We start from the raw sequence: 20,718 nt of genomic DNA, 5'->3' as shown, positions 1-20,718 counted from the left end.
TGCAACTATAATCTACGGAGTGGCCAGAAGGTCGCTCCGTCCGATCCGCTCCGGAGCGTGGAGGCTTTCTGAACAACCCCTAAATAATTCAAATATGGAAATATACTTCATCATGAATCTAATGATACTAATTTTCTATAGTAGATATTTATGTTTTATTCTACAAACTTGGTCAAAATTAGGTAAGTTTGAATTCTTTAAAAATTAGTACACCTTACAAGATCAAACTGAGGGGGAATTGAACATTTCTGTAAAGACATGACCTTTTCTTGAATTATCAAATGATGCATCATCCTAACCATTAGATCATATTATCAATGTACGGTCCATAATCATTTGGGCACATCATGAAAATACTTGGTGACTGTGCGAGAATCTGTCGCTTACCCCGTCGGTGGCCAGGATGACGAACTGGTCCCGGGCGGTGATCCTCCTCTGCGTCACCTCCGGCGCCGAGATGACACCGTAGTCCTTGACGCAGTAGTCGCCGAACGCACGCGACATGGCCAGCCCCGGCGCCTCCCGGTGGGGCACCCACACCCGGTGCACGCCGGGCTCGTCGTCGAGGCAGTGCACGCGGCCCTCGCACAGCATGATGCGTGCCTTCTCCTCTGCGATTCAGATTCGAACGTGGGTGAGCAATGGCCGTGTCAGGAATGGACTGTCCGTCTTCTAGTCTTGTCACGACGACTTACGGGGTAAGCCGGGCTTGAAGTCGATGGTGAGCTGGACGGCCGTGACGTCCCCGTCGTCCGACGTGGTCGCACGGACGGCCCACGAGTCGCCGACGTTCGCGACCACCATCAGGTCGCCCTGCTTCACGATGGACAGAGCCGTGCAGCCGCTGTTGAAGGCGTCGAGGCGCCGGCTCCGGTGGAGCTCCTCGTCCACGGCGGCGGCGGCGGCCAGGTAGGACTGCCTCAAGAGGTCAAACTGGCAGTTGCTGAGCCTCTTCTCGCCGTCGATGAGCGACGCCAGCGCGACGGCCTCCTGCCAGCGGCACAGAAGCGACTGCGGTAGCGACTCCCGGACGGCCTTGGCGGCGTAGTGGCCCGACTGGTCGTGCCCGTGCAAGACGCCGCAGAAGATGGTGTCGTCCTGGCACCCGTATCCCTGGACAGAGAAGAGAGCGACATGAGAAATTGAGAACAAACACGAATAACCCAATAACCAACTGTCTGTTTTTTGTCCAACAAAAAAATGGGTATTCACATGGAGTATGAAATACAATGATTTTTGCAGTCTGAAAACAATCAGCAAATCTGATCCTACTATGAAGATGTTGGAAATAACATTTTTGCGTACGTAATTCAAGTTTTCTCCCATCACAATCAGTAAGTTTTAGGCGTTTAACTGTCCAAAGCAACTTTGGATTCAGATACCAAGAAACCCAACACCTTTTTGCTCCGGCAAATCAAGAAACGTACCATCCCTTTTTTTGGCAGATACTACTCCTACGGACTGAAACCCCTACAGGAAAAAGGCAAGCGCCGTATCTAAGAAACTTGTAAGTCCGTCCGCTTTCACGCCGGCCACGGTGGTCAACCTCGCCCCGAGCATCGACTTCTTCAGATGCGCGATGGCAGATGCCTCGCTCCCCCTCGGAAACACCATGATGGACACAATCGACCTTGCCCTGCCCACCGGCATGGTCGCCATTGCAAGCATCACCTTCCCGTCTTGCCCGTGCTCGCCGACCGCCTCTCACACAACCCGCTCAACAACTACCCGGCTCCTGCTTCCATGAAAATGCAATATATTTCATAGTCACCAATAGGCAACAGAAGTAAGATCACCAATTAAATCCTAGTATGATGAACCATTTATGCCGAAATAGATACAAAGCAACTCATAGATTAAACTTAAATCTAGCAATATAGTACACGTGGCACCAGAGTAAACCCTAGATTAAACAATGTGGTAGATAGTGTTTACCTGAATGCTGACAGAGGTATACCAAGTAACAAAGCTAGTTACAGCCAAAGCTCGATGCCTCCAAACCAAAGTTTAACTCCTAACAGGAAATGTCTCCATATCAAGCTAGCTGCGGCCAAACTTTGGAACCTGAAAAAAATGGAGGGGAAAACGAAATCAGGAAAGGCAAGAGAAAGAAAGTCATATAGGATAGAATTATCTCACTGCTCCAAACATATACAGTACTGCTAAGAAATCTCCTTATTAGTTCTTCTATAGAATTAGCCCACTGATGAGAGAAGAGAGTAAATGTAATTATTTCTTACAACAATCTTTGGAAGATTAGTATTAAACATATACATCGGGAATTCGCAAAAAAAACATATACAACGGGAGAATAAGTGGTTTTTTTTCAGAGAACTAATTGAACAAAGAAACTACAATTAATAAAGTAGCACATAGTCCGTGATGTAATTCGTAGCAGTACAGGTTCGCTGATGTTACCACACAAACACAAATTACCTGAAGCCCTCCAATCAAATCGAGTACGGTACGTATTAAAAGAACTACTATGTGAGCTAAGGAAGCAGCATCGAGGACGCAAGGAAATACGATTGTCACTTGTCAATACATTCCCCTAATCTCCCCAATTATACGGTACATGCTCATACACTTATATTTTTTTCTAGGTCTGCTGGCTGTGAAAACTGAAGTATGTGGGTGTTTTTGACCTGTAAGTGCAGCTAGGGATGAATGTAATTCAGAAAACTAAAATACAAAGTAGATGTTTTCTGCTTGTAAGATAGATCTGCTACCAACCATTCACAAGGATTAAGCTAGATGCTGGCAAACCTTGTTCAGGAGGTTGCGATGGCTAAGACAGGTGACGAATTCTCATGTTTTTTTACTGGCTCCTTAGTTCTATGAAGAAACCACCCAGCTCTGCATCCAAAACTTTTTGCTGTAGCCAAAAAGAATCAATAGTTTTGTCCTTCAAGAAGTAATGCTAATCAAGCAACCAATGCTATATTCAGTAAGGCATTTAATACAGGCGAATCCTTCCATGAAAAATCATATCAAACTTTCTCCCAAAAAACGGTAACAATCTGACGGTGCATCACAATGGGATGTCGATCACGTTGAAATAGAGTTCAAATTCCTTGCAAAGAATAAGATTGCTGTGAGGAAATTGAAAAGAAAGTTACAATTCTCATAAATGGATTGGCTGAAGGCATGCAGTACCTGAACACAGCACACATGCACCTCCTTTTCCTACCTCCAGATTGCGATCTGCACGAGGTCACCACCCAGCCACGCCTGGCCACCCCCCGCGCTCTTGATTAGCGGCGACAGCGTTATCCATCTACATCAGCTAGCTGGAGAAACAAAGCCATATGCTACACTGAGAGTCAAATCGATGATCCCACAATTGTAACAATAGAACAAATAACCGAACCTTAAACCGGAAAGCTGCTACTTGGCTCCAGGCTCCATCTTCATGGCCATCGATCTGCTGATTATAGATCATCAACCCTCCTATATTAGCCGTGACCCTCGATTCTTGATACATCGGATGATAGGGGAGGGGGTGGGAAGACCATGGAAAAAAGGGTATATCAGATCGAACCTGCTCTGATCAGGTCGCCTGGGTCAGTCCTACGGCGTAGGATGGCGGAGCTTGGCCACAGACAGCCGTCTGGATCCTGCAGGTGCACAGGGCATCCACGGGACAAACACGCCCAACACAGCACACTCGCGTGCCCGCCATGGACAGATCACGTATGCCCACTCGCACGCACATGCAGAGACGCACGCCATCGATCCAACGGTTCAGCCATGCGCGCTGGAGAAGGGGGATGCAATGGAGGAGAGTGCACACGCAAAAAAGGAATGGGCGTTGATGCTGGGCTTTGGCCGCCCGACGTTGGTGCCGTCGTGGGAGGCTCTGACGGCCGCGGCGGCCGCCGCCGCCCCAAGTCATACGCGCGAGAGGTAAGCAATCTTATTCTTTTGGTGAGGCGAGATGTGCGCCCAAATTTCTTCGCCGGTCTGTTTCACGCAGGTGGGTCGGAATCGAGGGGCGGACGAAGATTGTGCAGGATGCGGTCAGTCTTGGCCGCGGGAGGCGAGCAGGGAGAGACAGAAGAGCGGCGGCGTGGTGGCGTGCTTCAATGACGGCGAGTCCCCGACAGCGGCAGGGTGCCCCTCCGATAGCGACGTAGCGCGGTCGATGGTGGGAAGGCGTGACCAGATCGACCTCTCGCGTAGCCGGCCGCCACCGCTCGCAGACAGAGAGAGATGTGAGAGGGGAGGGACTTCCATGGGAGAGAAGAGAGGATGCGTTGACCTGTGGAGCTCGCCGTCAGATGCGTCATGTGTGCCGCCGCCGCCGCAAGGGAGAGAGGTCATGGAGGAGATCGCGCGGGCGCGAGCGCCGTTGCGATGCGCGAGTTGTGGGAGAAGACCGGAGCGATGCAGGCGTGGTGGCGCGTGATCCGGCAGGTGGTCGGACGGGTGTGGCTGGAGGTGGGGGGAGGGAAGGGAAGGAGGAGGCCGAGCCGAGCGGTGGCGGCGCAACCTCTACGAACCCTAGCATGAGAGGGGATCGAGCGCATAGGAGAGGGAGGAGAGGAGCGTGTCCTGGGTGCGGGCTGAACGATAAAATAACTCTACGATGGTTAACCAACGAAATTGAGGACGAAAAAAAAACCGTCTCTGGTGGGACGAAAATTAACCGGCGAAGACTACCAACTGCTCCATTAGGAGTAGAGATTAACCAACGAAATTGAGGACGAAAAAAAACCGTCTCTGATGGGACGAAAATTAATCGGCGAAGACTACCAACTGCTCCATTAGGAGTAGAGATAAAGGAAAACATCAGTCCATCGAAGATGAACTCAACGAGCAATGAAACTAACACAAAATTAAGCAATAATTTTCTTAATTTGTTTTGTAAACACCGAGCGGCTCCGTGGTCTCCACATAGGCGAACGCCTCATAACTTATGTAAGAGCTGTCTTCACACAGCGCCATGTTTGCAACAAGTGTCCCCTTATCCCAATGGCCAACACGCACCGCCTCATTGCTCGTCGGTGTCCGGCCTAAAGACGACATGTGCTTATAATACAAGAGTCGTTCATATGTTAGGACGTACTTGCCATACACAAAGTGCCACCGTGGGATATCTTGCTTGAAGTTGTACCTGTGGCTCCACCGTTGTCCTTCCTCTAGAACCCATACATTAGGCCCGGCGACAAATCCCAGCCTTCCATGCACCTCCGCCAGGCGGTACTGATCACGTCGGACTGGCAACGGTATGGTGGTGGAGACGACACGCTCGTCGCTGAGGTCAAATGACATGATCTTTGCCGCGCCACCACCGGTAACCCTAACCCAGTATGTCATGCCATCGACGCTTATGATACCAGCGGCAAGCCTGGTAATCACGTCGCCAGGGTCGACCGGCACCTCCCTCCACGTGGGCTCCCCCAGCGTGAGCACATGAACGGCGTTGAACTCACAGATCCGGTCGTGGCTGGACGGGACGTGCACGACCTTGTATTGCCCCGTGGTCGGGTGGTACGCGAAGCTGTACGCGTAGCCCCATCCAATCGAGCGATGGGTCCCGATGATGAACGATTCTGCGCACGGCAGCGGCCGGACTGGATGCTCCTCGCCGGTGGCCGGGTTGAGCATGGTGATGGTGCCGCCTACCCCTTTGGTGTTATCGCACAGGCAGAGCAGCCCGTTGCAAGTGCCGACCAGCTGCAGAGCGTAGAGGGGGCGCTCAGGCTCGGAGTACCTCCACAGCTCGGTGCAGCTCCCTGTTGGCGATGGCGACGACAGGTCGCTGGAGACATAGACGATGGCCTTGTCGGCCCTCCAGAGGAGGAGCTTGGGACGGCTCTGCGACTCCGTGGTTCGCTCGTTGACGACGTCGCGCCAGAGTCGGCACACTAGGCGTGCCCGGCGCCTGGAGCTCGGCGGGAGACGCAGCAGGATCTCCGCCATCACGTCCCTGGGGAAGTCATGATCCATGGCCATAGCTCTGCGCTTCTTTCTTCTTCTTTTTTGACTTCCACCACGGCGGCTCGTGCGTTGATATCGCGTGTGCGTAACAGAACTCTTTTGCTTCCCAGGTTGTTTTTTTTTTTCCTTTTTAGCTGGTGGAACTTAACGTAGCTGTCAAGTTTATTGGAACGGGAGACCGTGGCGGATACAGAACAGTCTATTTAATCCGAAGAGATAGCGTTACAATTTACAAATGTTCCACCAATATAAACGACCATTTGCAATTACAAGAGTTTTTTAAGAGAAAAAAGACGCCAGCCGAGCCCAAGAAAAAATTAAACCTAGCCCGACTTTAAATTAACAAAGCGATTAATTGGTTTAGTTTTAAGCTCATAATCTAGCTAAGTGCTCTTGTAATCTAAGAGTAGGCCATCAACCAGTCAGGATTAAAAGGGCATCACAATACAGAGGAAATAAAACACAAAGCGGAAAAGCAAGAATACAAAGTGCTAAGGATGACAACTCAAAGGCAACAACAACAGTGAGCCACAGTACATAGCACCATTGCCGGCGACCAATGCTGCACCAACGCCAACTAACAAACTAAGGGCATCTCCAGCCGTTGGCCCCCCAGGAGAGGCAAAAAATCGCCCCCTAGGGGCGCACCGGCGCTAAACCGCGCACTGGGGGCGTGATGCCCCCCAGTCGCGGCCCCTCACAGGTTTTAAAAATGTTCAAATTCAGCGCAAACACAACGCAAACACGGGCGAGTTCGTTCAAATTTAAACATTCTCGGCATGTAGAACTGCGTGTAGTCACCGCCGCCGCCGCCGTCGTCGTCGTCATCGTCGCCCCCGCCTACGCCTCCGTCGTCCCTGCTGCATCCCTCCCCCGGTTGGCGCGGCGGGTTGGACGGTCCGGGGGCGGCGGCGTCGTCGCTATCGAGGACGACGACACCGTCCTCGTCCTCGCGCCCACTTTTGCAGGCGGCGATCTCCTCCAGGGCCCGGCACTGCCGGACCATCTCCTCGTGCAGGTAGTTGTCACGCGACCACCGCATGGCGTCCTCGTCGGAGAAGCCACGCCGGGCTATCTCCTCGTACTCCGGGGGGAGGCTGGACTCCACCTTGGGCTCGACGAGGGCGCCGGAGCTGCGGGTACGCGCGCTGACAGGCGTGTCCTAGGGCTCCGGCTTGACGGGGCGGAGGTGGAGGCAGGGAGAGCCGCTGGACGAGGAGGACACCCCGGTCTCCATGCGCCTCGGCGTCCAGGAGCTTCCCCGGCGGCGTGAGAAGGACGGGGAAGCGGGGTACTCGAGGTGCGGTGTGTTGCCGCCTTCGATGTACTCGAGGACGGACTCCAACGTGCGCCCGGGCACGCCCCACCACCGACGCCGGCCGTCGGCGTTGAACCTGCCGGAGGGCACGACGCCGTTGGTGGCCTCGAGCTGCTCGTCGTGCCGGCGGCGGAAGTACGGCTCCCAGATTGGGCTGTCGGGGACGTACCGGGGCCCTTCCCTCGCCGCATGCGGTAGGGACGAGTGGATGTGTGCGATCTCCGCACGCCGCGCCGCGCCGGTGGGTACCAGGGGCACCGGCACGCCGCCGGCGCTGATCGTCCACGCCTCGGGCACCCGCATGTCCGGCGGGACCGGGTACTCGGCCTCGAAAAGGAGGCGAGCCTCGTCCTTGTGCAGATGACGGCGCCCGAATCCGTTCGCCGCCGCAGCGTCGCCTAGGAAACGCTCGGCCATGCTTTCTCAACTGGTGACGGCTAGAGGAGGAAAGGGGGAGAAATGAGCGCGTCGTCGGTGGATGATCGGGATGAGTCTCTCCGGCGCGCTTGCAGTCGGCTTTTATAGGCGGAGACGCCGCGTGGTAGGCTTGGTCGGCGCGTTACGCGTGGCGCGATTGCGTGGTGGCCGAGGGACGCGTCGCCCAGCCTTCACTGCGCCGTCCGTGAGGCATCAATGGAGGCTGACCGGCGCGGCAGCGCGCTGCAGCTTTGGCATTGATTCGCCGCGGGAAACGAGGCGATGAGGACGACGAAGGGGCGAGAAGAGAGTAGAGTCACTGACGCGGCGGGCCCGCGGCTCTTCGCGCCAAAAACGATTCGCCCGGCGCCCCCGAGTGACCCCCAGCGCGCCGGGTTCGGGTTGGGTCCGCCGGCGCCAATTTCGGCCCGAACCGGCGAAAACTGAGCTCTTGGAAGCGCGACTGGACCGATTTTTTGACGCCGGAGGACAAAAAAACGCTTGGGGGGTCTTCTTGGGGGCGCGGCTGGAGATGCTCTAAGGTCTCGGGATGAAGGCACCACTGTGAGCATCATGCACCGACTGCATTTGAAGGGCCAAACATGACCAGCACACGGGTCTCCCTCGCCTCAAAGGGCCACAACCCTTTCACCCAAGCTCAACGGGTGCCGCCGTATAGAGTGGTTCCCAAAGAACCCACATTCAAGGTTCCCAAGCTGCCAAAGGAGAAGCAATAGGCCAGACCCACAGGCATGAATTACTGACCATACGAGCACGGTCGCTGGCAAGGGCAAGGCAAAGCGTTGGACGATAGCTATCGAACGAGGGTGCATATCCATGAAGAAGGCCGAAGAGGGCATCACCATGCATCGATCGAGAATAGCACCAGGAGCGAGGATTGTCGCAAAAGTAGCATCAACATATAATTGTTTTTTTTTGGTAATCAAAACCTACATTATGCTAGTGCGACTTGCCGATATATTCAATATATTGACCCTTGTGGTGCAATATATCATCTTGCAGGACTTACATAGGAGATGTAATAACTTTTAGATGAAAGATTTTGGAGCAGCTGATAGTATCTTGAACATCAAGCTTTTGAGAGGCGACGATGGTGAAATCACTTGGTTGCAGTCTCGCTATGAGGATGGACGGATCGGCCTCGACGCTGCGGCACGCGTGGTTCGACATCGACCCACCACTGGGATGGCATCAGCAGTACCGCAGCATGGTGTACCTCAAGGACGTCATGGAAACAGAAGGATGGGACAATGGCACCGATTGCGTCGACACGATGGTCCTGTTCACCGGCATGGAAGTGGTGCTACAAGGATCCAGGCTTGGAATGATCAAGCACAAATCCAAACGTCTTGACACCTACATAGACTCTATCCTCTAAAATGCAGTATATTTCTTGGTGGCATCATATACATGCGTTTTAATTCAGAGTACTAGCACCTCTTTTATCTATTTTTTTGGTGCAATAATTATCTGTCTGTTCCAAATGAGGGGACTAATAATAAATGTATGATTTATGAACACCTCCTCGATATAAATTTATCATTGTATCTCCAACTTGGCTATTTTAGCAATTCTTGTATCTGTGCTATCAACACATTCCTCCAATATTTCAATGGCCCAAGGAGCAGAGATATAACTAGAAAAACAATAATCGAAGCAGACCACAATTAGGCGGATACCATGAAGAAAGAGATATTCTCAAATTGGAGAATGATGAGATTTTGATTCAATTATATTGCAACTCTGTTTACAAAAATGCCCAGGCAGAAGATCTGATACTATATGCTGCAAGCAGCACCACAACCTAAAATTATCTCTATGGCTGCCCAAAAGAATGTGATTTTACCAATTGAAGTAAAATTACAGTATAATCATCAAAGGAAGTCAATATTCAATCAACGAAGCAATGCGCCAAGTACCTCTCCAAGGCCAAAGCTACAGTTCTAACTTCTGGCTGCCCAACTGGCTGAGCATGATCGCCATGTCCATACCCTGAGTCATCGTCGCCATAGCCATTTCATACGGGCATTTCTTGGAGAAGCCGACCTTGCCAGCCTTCTTCACTTTCCTCATGCAGTTTTTGAACTTCTCATGGCATTTGATACTCATCAGGCCTGATCAATTTACATTTATGCAAAGAAAAAGAACCATGAGATTGAGGATTCAGAGTACAGATCTTCAGATAAACAGCTCGAGCGCAAACTTTCTTTCACACCACAAGCATCATATATCCGTTGTGTTTCATGCATGCATACATGTCCCAGCGAAACTGGTTACTCATGGTGTAAGATAAACAAAGCAATATAATTATAGGAATGCGGGGAATGTACTGATTGATCTGGCGGGTGTCATCTGTCATTTGAAGGTAAAAAGAGGTTCCACCCATATGAAGTCCTCGATGCAATTTGTTCAACAATTGCCCCCCTTGTACCCAAACACCCATGCGACTCTTTAGCTGTACAATACTCAATGACACATGAAATTTAACAGGGAACTACAAAGCTGTGAAGACACAGCCGCAATTGACAAATACGGAGTATAATATAAAATTATTGACCAAAAACTGCGACTTGTCCCAATGCAGTATAACTATAGGATTGTGGAGATGTCATTAATCGATCTGGCGGGTGCCATATGTCGTTTGGAGGTAAAAAACTGTGACCCATGTCAACCTGATGCAATGTTGAACACCCCTTTCAATCCAAACCGCCTGTCATCTGTCGTTTGGAGGTAAAAAACTGTGAACCATGTCAACCTGATGCAATGTTGAACACCCCCCTTGAACCCAAACCGCCAACACATATCGCCCAATCCATGCGGCTGCACGACTTACTGTACATAACATGTGCAATTTAGAAGGGAATTGGTGGAAGCATAGCTGTATACTGACAGGAAACGGCTGACCAGATATGTAACTTGTCTGGCTGTCCCGATGCGTTCTGGTGTGCATACTACAAAGCTGTGCAGTTTATCTAGCAAATTAACCACACACAATTTATCACTGAACAACAGATGAGCGAAAACATCAGTTCATACAGGCAATTGTGAACCAAAACTACCACTGCATTGCCATTACTAAATGACAGAGCAGAGTAGAGCAAACAGCAATTGAAAGTCTGAATTCTGAAACTGTCTAGCCAATGCCCATCTTATCAACTGTCAGCACCTTCCGAATTCACATGTCCAAACAATACAGTGCAGCGTATGGTTGTTCATGGCGGCCTGGGTTGACCGATCCAGACGCCATTGTTTCTTTCTGAAGCTAGAAAGGGGATGACGTACCTTTCTTGCCGACGCAGTGGTCGTGGTCGCGGCAGCAGGCGTCGAGGTCGTCGCAGGGCTCCTCCCCCTCGCACCCGCTCCACCCCACGCCGCAGAACTTGCCGTACCGGATCCCCACCGCTGCCACCCATCCCATCCATTCCATGGTCAGAGCATGCTCAGATCAGAAAGAAATCGTCACACTCGATTGACCGGATCAGGGGAGGACGAGGAGGCTCACAGTCGCAGTTGAGCGTCGCGCACGACCGGCTGCACGGCGGCGGCGGCGGCGACGCGGCCGCGGAGCCCCCGGCCAGGAGGAGGAGGACGAGCAGGACGGCAATCGCCATCGCCATCGCCGGTTCGTGGTGGAGATTGTTCTTGGAGCCGCGGTGGTGGCGGGCCACGCCTGTCAGTACACTCTTCAGACTTCTGGTTGTTCCCAAAGGCAAAGCCCAAGCCCAAGGCCCTCTTTGATTCGCAGGATTTTCAAATCGTAGGAATAGGAAAAGTATAAGGTTAGAATAGCATGCACACATAAATCCTACAGGATTAGCATGAAGTGTTTGATGATAAAAAAAACAAAGAAATTGTAAATAAAAGTTGAAGTGAATGTTAGATTTTCTATAAAATATAGTACAAAAAATTTTATAGGAAAAATTTCTATAGAATCCAATCCTATAAATTAAAGGACCAACATAGAAAAAATTCTTAGAAATCCTATAGAATTCCTTTGAATCGAATCAAAGGAGCCCCAAATCTTTTCCCCAAACCCCACCCACCCACGCGCGCACCGGCCACCCCCGCAATGGCGGCGGCGGCGGCGGCGTCTCCGGCCACCGCGCAGTCCTCCTTCCCCTCCACCCGCAAGGCAACGCTGCTCTCCTTCCGCGTCTCGAGCAAGCTCAGAGTCTCCGCCGCGGCGGCATCGGCCGACCCGCCCCCGGCCTTCAGGTCCGTCACGGCGTTCGCTCCGGCCACGGTGGCAAACATGGGCCCGGGCTTCGATTTCCTGGGCTGCGCCGTCGCCGACGCCTCGCTCTCCCTCGGCGACACCGTGACCGCCACGCTCGACCCCACGCTGCCCGCCGGCACGGTCGCCATCTCGGGCATCACCTCCCCGTCCTTCCCGCGCCTCGCCGAACGCCTCTCCCGCGACCCGCTCCGCAACTGCGCCGGCATTGCCGCCGTCGCCGCGCTCAGCGCCCTCGGCGTCCGCTCGCACGGCGTCTCGCTCAGCCTCGCCAAGGGCCTGCCGCTCGGCTCCGGCCTGGGCTCCTCGGCCGCCTCCGCAGCCGCCGCCGCCAAGGCCGTGGACGCGCTCTTCGGCTCGCTGCTCCCCCGCGACGGCCTCGTGCTCGCCGGCCTCGAGTCCGAGAAGGCCGTCAGCGGCTTCCACGCCGACAACATCGCCCCGGCCATCCTCGGGGGCTTCGTCCTCGTGCGGAGCTATGAGCCTTTCCGCCTCGTCCAGCTCCCCTGCCCGCCCGCACTCCACCTCTGCTTCGTCCTCGTCACGCCTGAGTTCGAGGCGCCCACCAGCAGGATGCGCGCCGCCCTGCCCAAGAACGTCGCCCTCAGCCACCACACCCGCAATTCCAGCCAGGCTGCTGCGCTCGTCGCTGCCGTCCTGCAGGGTGACGCCGCCCTCATCGGTTCGGCAATGTCGTCTGACTTCATAGTCGAGCCCACCAGGGCGCCGCTGATTCCCGGCATGGCCTCGGTGAAGGCCGCCGCCCTGGAAGCCGGAGCGCTAGGATGCACCATCAGCGGAGCGGGCCCAACCGCCGTGGCTGTCATCGAGGGAGAGGAGAAGGGGGAGGAGGTCACGCGGAGGATGGTTGACGCCTTCCTTTCAGTGGGGAAACTGAAAGCCACCGCCACCATCGCGCAGCTTGATAGAGATGGCGCCAGGGTTATCTCCACCTCAAGTTTGGAGTAGGAAGGTACATTGTCTTGCTTGTCTGGTTTGTGTATGTGTATTACACTGACTGAACATGTTGTCGGTGATTTGGTGCGGTAGGTGTTTGGAAGTTCTCCCAAATTAGTGTATTATCACTCGGTTGTCAGTTCTAATTGTTTGTTAAATGTTCTTAATGAGTGGATCGATTTACCATTTAATTTGAAATTGTAATCGTATTATCAATCCCTGACCGAGTGGCACAACTTGTTGGACAGCAGCCTCAAAGCAACATGGCGGTGTATCATTCCCTCTGTTAACATTTTTTTCTTCCCTGTTTCATGGATAGTTTAAACATTTATGAATCTACTAAACCTGTGCATTTTTTTAGTCGTCCTTGTGTCTACTGTAACCATTTCAACATACTATTTATTAGTGATATTTTAGATTTCTGTTTTGTATTCACTGTGGAAGGAAAGGAGGCACACCTGTCAGATAGGTGTAAAACTGTCCTGTTTTGTATTCACTGTGGAATTGGGTTTAAGACAAAAAATGTTGCAAAAGAAAAATATGTTGGGATAGCAGCAGGTAACTGGAGTTGGGGAAATAAATAAACAATCTGCAAAAGATACCAGAATGTTGGATGGTGTGGAATGCTCAGATACTGACAGTGGAAACAGTGTCTCCAGTGCTAATAACCAGGGGCTCTCTCAGGATATGCTAGATGATCCTGACAGCTTTGCAGGAGGAATGGGGCTTAGTACACAGGTGATTGCAGAGGTAAACAGAGGACTTGATGAGGAGCAGGAGGCTATAGGATCACAACTGGTTGGAGGTGATTTTGGGGAGGAAAATTCAAATAGAGACCAGAACTTACAAGCAAAAAAAGTGGAGCTTGGAGGTGTGTTGAGAGATTTCAGCCAGGAAAAGGATAATATAGTGGATGAGAATTGGAGGAGGGCTAGCAGGAATGTGACAGATCAGCATGTAATGGAGAAAGCAATGGACAGGGCTAAAGTGAAGAATTTGGAGTTTTCCAATTGGTGAGTCTACTTCCTTAAATTTTCCTACAGTTTTAAATGCTGCACATGAAAAACTATTAAGTTCAGTTGCTACTGCGGGTGTTAAATTAGGTGGAAATGAGAAGGAAATTAAGCAATCTGAGAAGTTTTAAAGAAACTAGAAGAAGCTAGATGCAATTTATTTGAGGCTAGTCCTGGTAAGAGCAGTAAAGATTTGCTTTGTAGTGGCTCTAAGAAAATTAGTTTTAATGTAGCTAGAGGTATGGGGGAGGCTGATAAAGTAAAGTTTCTTAAAGAAACTATTGTAGAACATAATATTTTATTTGTACGTGTGCAGGAAACAAAGAAAACTAGTTATGGTGCTGATTGGTTAATTAATATTAGTGGTAGAAAGAATTTTTCCTGGGTATGTGTTCCATCAGTAGAACTGAGTGGTGGTATTATGTTAGGAGTGGATAGTGATTGTTTTGAAGTACTGGAAGCTGAATCGGGTGATTTTAATGCTGGAATGACAGTTAGAGAGAAAAGCTCTAATAAGAAATGGATTTTAGCTGCTGTGTATGGGGCTGCTCATGGTAGAGACAAGGGAGCCTGTTTGGTTGAGCTAGTGCATATTTTTTTATTGTAATGAGCTCCCTCTGTTAGTTGGAGGAGACTTTAATTTGATTAGGAAAATTAGTGATAGCAGTCGGGCTAGGAGATTAAATAAATGGTCTAATCTTTTAGTACTATTATTGAGCGTTGTGAGTGTAAGGAGGTGGAGATTGCAGGTGGTTGTTTTACTTGGTGTAATGACCATAGTTCTGCTTTATTTAAGAAATTGGACAAGATTATAATGGTAAATGGGTAGGAGCAAATGTTTCCTCTTGTACGTGTGAATACCTTGCCTAGACCTATCTCTGATCATTCGCCTTCAGTTGTTAATTTGGCATTAAATATCCCTAAAATTGTAAAGCCTTTTAAGTTTCTTAGAGAGGATCTAAGTGAGGTGGCCAGCAAAGTTTGGAATGCATTTCATTTTGATACAACTAAGTTAGATAAGTGGCAGAATAGAGCTAGAGTAGTGAGAAAAAAGTTGAAAGGATGGAACATTAACTATGAAAGTTTTTATAGAAAACAGAAGAAAATTTTGGAAACTGCTATTGATGATATAGACAAAGAGAGTGAAATTATGCTTTATCTGTAGACAAGTAGTATAACACTAGAAAAGATCTAGATGTGCAGTAACAACATATTAGAAAGGAGGAGCTGGTGAAGTGGTATCAGAGGTCAAAAGACACTGACCTGCTCCAGGGAAATTCTCTTACTAAATATTTTATGGCTAAAGCTAGCGGTAGAAAACGGAAGAAACATAAGATTTTATTATCTCTACAACAAGAGGAGGGTTTGATTGTAGGGGATGATAACATTCTACTTAAGCATGCCATTAAATACCCTAGAGAGCTCTTTGGTCCAGAGGCTAGTGTTATTAATGTCTCTTTAGATGTTCCTTCACAATGTGTGCTTGATGATATCGATAAGCAGTTGCTGATCAAACCTTTTACAGTTGAGGAAGTAAAACATGATGTTTTCCAGATGAAACATAATAAATCCCCAGGTCCTGATGGGTTTCCCAGAGTTTTTCCAGCATTTCTGGGACTTGAGTTGTGATGATTTGATGCCTCTGTTTCATGATTTTTTTGATGGAAAGTTGGATGTAGGAAGACTTAACTATGTCATTATTTATTTGTTGCCTAAAGGGAATGATGCTGACAGAATCCAAAGATATAGGCCTATATGTTTGCTAAATGTTCCTTTTAAGACTTTTACTGTGGTAAAAGTAGAGCCGTTGTTGTAGAAGATAAGATTATATCCCGTGTGCAGACGGCTTTTATGAGAAATATGTTTATTTTAGATGGTGTGGTATTGTTGCGTGAGATAATTCATGAGATTAGAGTTAGAGAAAAGAAGTGCTGTCAATTTCAAGATTGATTTTGAGAAAGGACAAAATTAACTAGGATTTTTAGAAAAGGTGATGGTTATGAAAGGGTTCCCAATTAAATTTGTAAAGTGAGTTATGACTTATGAGTACTGTTAATGATGGTAAGGTGGCTTTTATGGTCAGTGACAATATTCATACCTATTTTCCCACTAGAGAAGGTTTGAGGCAAGGGGACCCTCTGTACCCCATATTGTTCTCAGTACTTATTAATAGAGTTGTAGAACATGGTCTCATTGCTCCTATGGTCGATAATCTAGTAGAGGACGGAATTGCCATGTTACAGTATGCAGATGACACAATTTTCATATTTGAGGATGATTTGGATAGTGCAGTAAATTTAAAACTTATTCTGTGTATTTGTGAGCATTTATTTGGTTTGAAAATTAATTTTCATAAAGTGAGATAATTCTACTGGGTAAAGCTAAGGATACAGTTTTGGAGTATAGATCTATATTTACTTGTGTAGAAGGTGAGTTACCTTTGTGTGTGTGTGGGTGGGGGGTGGGGGGCTTGTTCGTAATACAAAGTTAAGAAATAGTGATTGGAAAGATTCAGAGGAAAAAGTAGAGAACAAAGCTGGAACTGGGTAAGGGAAACTGATGTGTTCTGGCGATAGATTATTATTACTTAGTCCCTCCATCCCACAATATAAGATGTTTTTGCAAGCTGTTTTAGCTTGCAAAAATGTCTTATATTATGTGACGGTGGGAGTAGATCTTGTGTTAGTAATGTGCGTTTATACATTTTATATATGTATGATCTGCCCATTGCTCCTGGGAAGAGAATGATTTTTTTTTATGAAAATAATGATTTGGCAGGAAGATGAGAATATTAAGAAGTACCATCTAGTTAATTGGCAGGAGATTTGTCAACCTAGAAAGCAGGGGTGTTAGACTTATCTGCTTAGTACTCCCTCCGTAAAGAAATATAAGAGCGTTTAGATTAGTACTTTAGTGATCTAAATGCTCTTATATTTTCTTATAGGCGGAGTAGATTACCGTGGAAGCTCGAAAACGAGGAGGGTTGATGGTAGGAATTAATTAGGATTAAATACCTTAGTAATGTTACTTTGTCTCGGTGTAAATTGAAACCTGTGCACTCCCACTTCTGGTTTGGATTAATGAAAGTAAAAGATGTCCTTTTAAAGTTTTGTAGGAAAACAAGTTCTTCAATGGTGAGAGAACCAGGTTTTGGGAAGATGTCTGGATCGGTGATGTTTGCTTAGCTATCCCAGATTGTATAATCTTTGTAGCGATAAGAATTGTAGAGTGAATATCCATTTCTGAGCCCATGCTCATCGACAACCGGTTAAGAGAAAATAATAATAAAAGCAACTACAAAATTTAAAAAAATGTTTTTTTGCATGGTAGATGATTTGGTGCGTTAGATCTGCTCCAAATTTTAGATCATTTGGACATATGAGGAACTCTCAGCAAAAAAAAAGACAAATTGGGTCGGAACAGTAAACTATTTCACAAACCCCAAATTTGCCTTCTTTGCCGAGAGATACTTAGATGCCAAAATAAGCTGAAATTTGGAGCGGACCTCACACACCTTGAGCGTCTTTCATGCAAAAAAAAAAATCATCGTTCATTGTGTTGACTCAGTGTCTTCACCTGTGTTCGCCAACGATGATTCACCTGTGTTTACAATGAACGATGATTCACCTGTGTTTACAATGAATAAAATCATCGTTCATTGTGTTGGCTACACCTGTGTTTACAACTGCATCTCTGCATCAACATGAAGCGTTTGCCAGAAAGAAAATTGCTACAACGCCTGCACTGTTGGCTTGTTGATGACGACCAACTCACACTTGATGGTGAAGCGGTCTCCTCGCAGCTTGGACTTGTGAGCCAGTCGGATATTGCCATAACCAATATTACCGTCGGACGTAAATTTTTGGATCAGCAACGGCCCAGCCGGGTGCACCTTGCCGCCTTTCTCCCGCAGGCTTAAGCGGTACCACGCCTTGACCCCCGTCTCCGCCGCCGGGCCGCCGCGGAGATGCAGGAAGGCCGCCACGTGGTCAGGCGCCCGGCGGTCGCCGTCAGGGTAGAAGTAGATGTTCCAGTCGTAGCCCCCGACGCTGAAGGTGCTGGAGCTGACGTACTCGTCGGCGCCCGATCCCACGAGCAGCGAGTAGTTCTTGACGACGAACTTGTGCGCCGCCGTGGTGGCCTCCGTCGTGCACACCGACGACGTCCTGCACACCGGCGAGTGCTCTGCCCAGCAAGAGTAGAAGTTCCCCATTGCTTTAGGTACGTCTTGACTCTTGACTGCTCTCGCTCTCCTCCTGGGTGTGTCTAGACTCTAGGGTGGTATGAAGTTTGACGAAGGAAAGCATACCCACAGTCGGAGTAGCGCCAAATCTGAAAAATAACTGAATTCAACTTCCTGTTTACTTCGGACTGGACCTCCGAGCCGGCCGGCTGGTTTTCATCGAGTGCCTATAAAAGAAGGGCTCTCCCTTCCGATTTTCATCGAGTGCCTGCAGCGACTAGAGACAATCTATTTCCATCGATCGTGTCATGAGCCAGCGACCTAGTACGACGATCAGGAACTTGTAGTACGCCGATGGCCGCGTCAGCCAAATCGCTCCACCCGACACCGTCGGACCTCACCGTGCAGCAGTGCCACTATCCCTGCCCCTGCGACGTCGAGTATGATGATTCGGTGGAACTGTCCTTGCCTCCGCGACCGCCGATCCCCAGGGAGCTCATGGACGATTTGGGCATACGTTTGGACACCGGCGACGTCGGCGAGAACGCGGACCTGTTCAGGCAGTTCATGGCCCTGGAGAAGGAGCTCGACCTGCTTGAGTGCGAGGAGGAGGACCTGCGGATCGAGATCGCGGACCTGCTGCCCATGGTTCGGCTCATGGAGGCAGAGCACGAGTACCAGCACAAGACCAAGTGCGGCGGCGCCCTAATCGTCGGCCACGTCGTCGAGGTTGTCGACGAGGGCCACGCTGTCGTGACCACCAGCGCCAGGCCCTTCGCCTTCTGCGTGCCCGTCCTCGGCGACGTGGACCGCGCGCTCCTCAAGCCATCGGCCAACGTCGCGCTGTCAATGTCGAACCTCGCGGTCGTCCAAGTGCTGCCGGCGGACTCCGGCTGGACCGTGCCCCTCGTCAATGCCACCGAGAGGCCGAGCGTCACCTACGCGGACGTGGTCGGGTGCGAAGAGCAGAAGCGGGAGGTGCTCGAGGCCGTGGAGCTGCCGCTGACGCACCCGGAGCTGTTCGCCCGTGCCGGCGTGGAGGCGCCGCGCGGCGTGCTCCTGCACGGCCCGCCGGGCACCGGCAAGACCATGCTGGCCAAAGCCGTCGCGCATCACACGTCGGCGGCCTTCATCCGCGTGAGCGGCTCGGAGTTCGTGAACAGGCACCCGGGCGAGGGGCCCAGGATGGTCCGCGAGGTGTTCCAGGCCGCCCGCGAGAACGCGCCGGCCATCATCTTCTTCGACGAGGTGGACGCGATCGCGGCGGCGCGGACCGACTCCGACGACGCCTCGGCCGCCGACCGCGAGGTGTACAGGGTGCTGCTGGAGCTGCTCGCGCAGATGGACGGCTTCGACCAGTGCCCCGACGTGCGGGTGATCATGGCGACCAACCGCGCCGACGCGCTGGACCCGGCGCTGCTGCGGCCGGGGCGCCTGGACCGCAGGGTGGAGTTCCCGCTGCCGGGGAGGGCGCAGAAGCGGCGGCTGTTCCAGGCGTGCACGGCGGGGATGCCCCTTGACGGCGGCGTCGACCTGGAGGACCTGGTGGCCCGGCACGAGGAGATGAGCGCCGCGGACATCGACGCCGTGTGCCGCGAGGCTGGCATGCGGGCCGTGCGCGACCGCCGGTGCGTGGTGACGCGCGAGGACTTGGAGGAGGGCTACCACGCCGTGGCCAAGCATATCGACCGCGGTGCTGACCAGTTCGCGTTCTACAGCTTATAGTAGAAAAACTTGTTCCGTCGTGGTCATTTTTGTTCAGCTTCTCAGACCAAACGGGAGTCATGTATTCACGTTTACACCTGTTGAGCTGTAGAGACATGCTTGCTCGCTGTAGGTTGGGTGTTCGATTATACATCTATACTCGGTCCTCCTCTCATATTTTAGGTCAAATTTTGGTCATGTATATAACGAAATTGCTAAATTTCGACTTCTCAGTCCATTGAGACTTAAGTGTCGATGCTTTATTCATGAATTCTTACGTGAAGATCTGTGTAATTTTTTGTAAAAAAAGTCCATTGAAACTCATATTTTTTATAATTTTTTGGAAGATCACGCCCTTTCGTTCCCATCACATCTTTTATGTTTTGCGTTTCGACCTGAATAAAATGACCGATGCCGAAGCTCCCCGGCTCGCCGCCCTCGTTCCCAGGCAGCCACACTGACCGTCGCTTGTAGTTGTAGCAAAACGTGCAACCGGTTTTAGCTCTTTGTCGCCGGCCGGCGGGGTCTCGTTCTTCAACTCCTGTGTCGCCCTAGGTTGCAGCATACGTCGTTTACGGTTGTTGCTCCCGCCGTGGACGCTTCTAGCTTGCTGCACCCCCATGGTCCCGCTTCTGGTCTTCAAGCTCTGACAAAAATGCCGCCCGTGGCCGCCGTGGCCGTTTGTAGCACCGTTGATGCCGTTCTAGCAAACAACTTGTTGCACCAAAAATTGCCACCTCGTAGTAGCACCGAGTTCCAGCCGGTTCCAGCATCCGCTCGCCATGATTCCAGCATTTTGCCACCGTGGTTGCAGCAAACGTTGGCGTGGTCACCGTCGGGAGTTGTGGCTTCCAGCATCTCCCGCCCATGGTTCCAACGTCTGCGCCATGGATCTAGTATCCGCACTCCACGGTTGCAGCACTGTTGT

General features: G+C 50.6%; 4 protein-coding genes across 4 annotated transcripts; 2 read left to right on the top strand and 2 right to left on the bottom strand.

The window, feature by feature from the left end:
* Window positions 1–345: 345 nt before the first annotated feature.
* On the bottom strand, window positions 346–1,326 carry LOC125537918 (probable protein phosphatase 2C 48). The gene is made up of 2 exons (XM_048701241.1): window positions 696–1,326; window positions 346–611 (listed from the first exon to the last, which is right to left on the bottom strand). Exons 1-2 carry the CDS (start codon window positions 1,324–1,326, stop codon window positions 346–348), a joined length of 897 nt encoding a protein of 298 aa, XP_048557198.1.
* An 8,049-nt stretch (window positions 1,327–9,375) lies between these two features.
* On the bottom strand, window positions 9,376–11,414 carry LOC125539777 (probable phospholipase A2 homolog 1). The gene is made up of 3 exons (XM_048703290.1): window positions 11,202–11,414; window positions 10,982–11,101; window positions 9,376–9,813 (listed from the first exon to the last, which is right to left on the bottom strand). The coding sequence occupies exons 1-3, from the start codon at window positions 11,314–11,316 to the stop codon at window positions 9,635–9,637; spliced, it is 414 nt and encodes a 137-aa protein (XP_048559247.1). The 5' UTR covers window positions 11,317–11,414; the 3' UTR covers window positions 9,376–9,634.
* A 296-nt stretch (window positions 11,415–11,710) lies between these two features.
* Window positions 11,711–13,180, top strand: LOC125539775 (homoserine kinase). Its single transcript, XM_048703289.1, has one exon. It carries the CDS (start codon window positions 11,769–11,771, stop codon window positions 12,900–12,902), a length of 1,134 nt encoding a protein of 377 aa, XP_048559246.1. The 5' UTR covers window positions 11,711–11,768; the 3' UTR covers window positions 12,903–13,180.
* Window positions 13,181–18,440: 5,260 nt separating this feature from the next.
* On the top strand, window positions 18,441–19,811 carry LOC125534137 (26S proteasome regulatory subunit 6B homolog). The gene has a single exon (XM_048697429.1). The coding sequence runs from the start codon at window positions 18,441–18,443 to the stop codon at window positions 19,809–19,811; it is 1,371 nt and encodes a 456-aa protein (XP_048553386.1).
* The last annotated feature ends 907 nt before the right edge of the window (window positions 19,812–20,718 follow it).

This window comes from Triticum urartu, chromosome 2 (assembly GCF_003073215.2).
Source record: "Triticum urartu cultivar G1812 chromosome 2, Tu2.1, whole genome shotgun sequence".
NCBI classification, from domain to species: Eukaryota; Viridiplantae; Streptophyta; class Magnoliopsida; order Poales; family Poaceae; genus Triticum; species Triticum urartu.
Note: the sequence above shows the minus strand (reverse complement) of the source record. Positions and strands in the feature narration are given on the sequence as shown.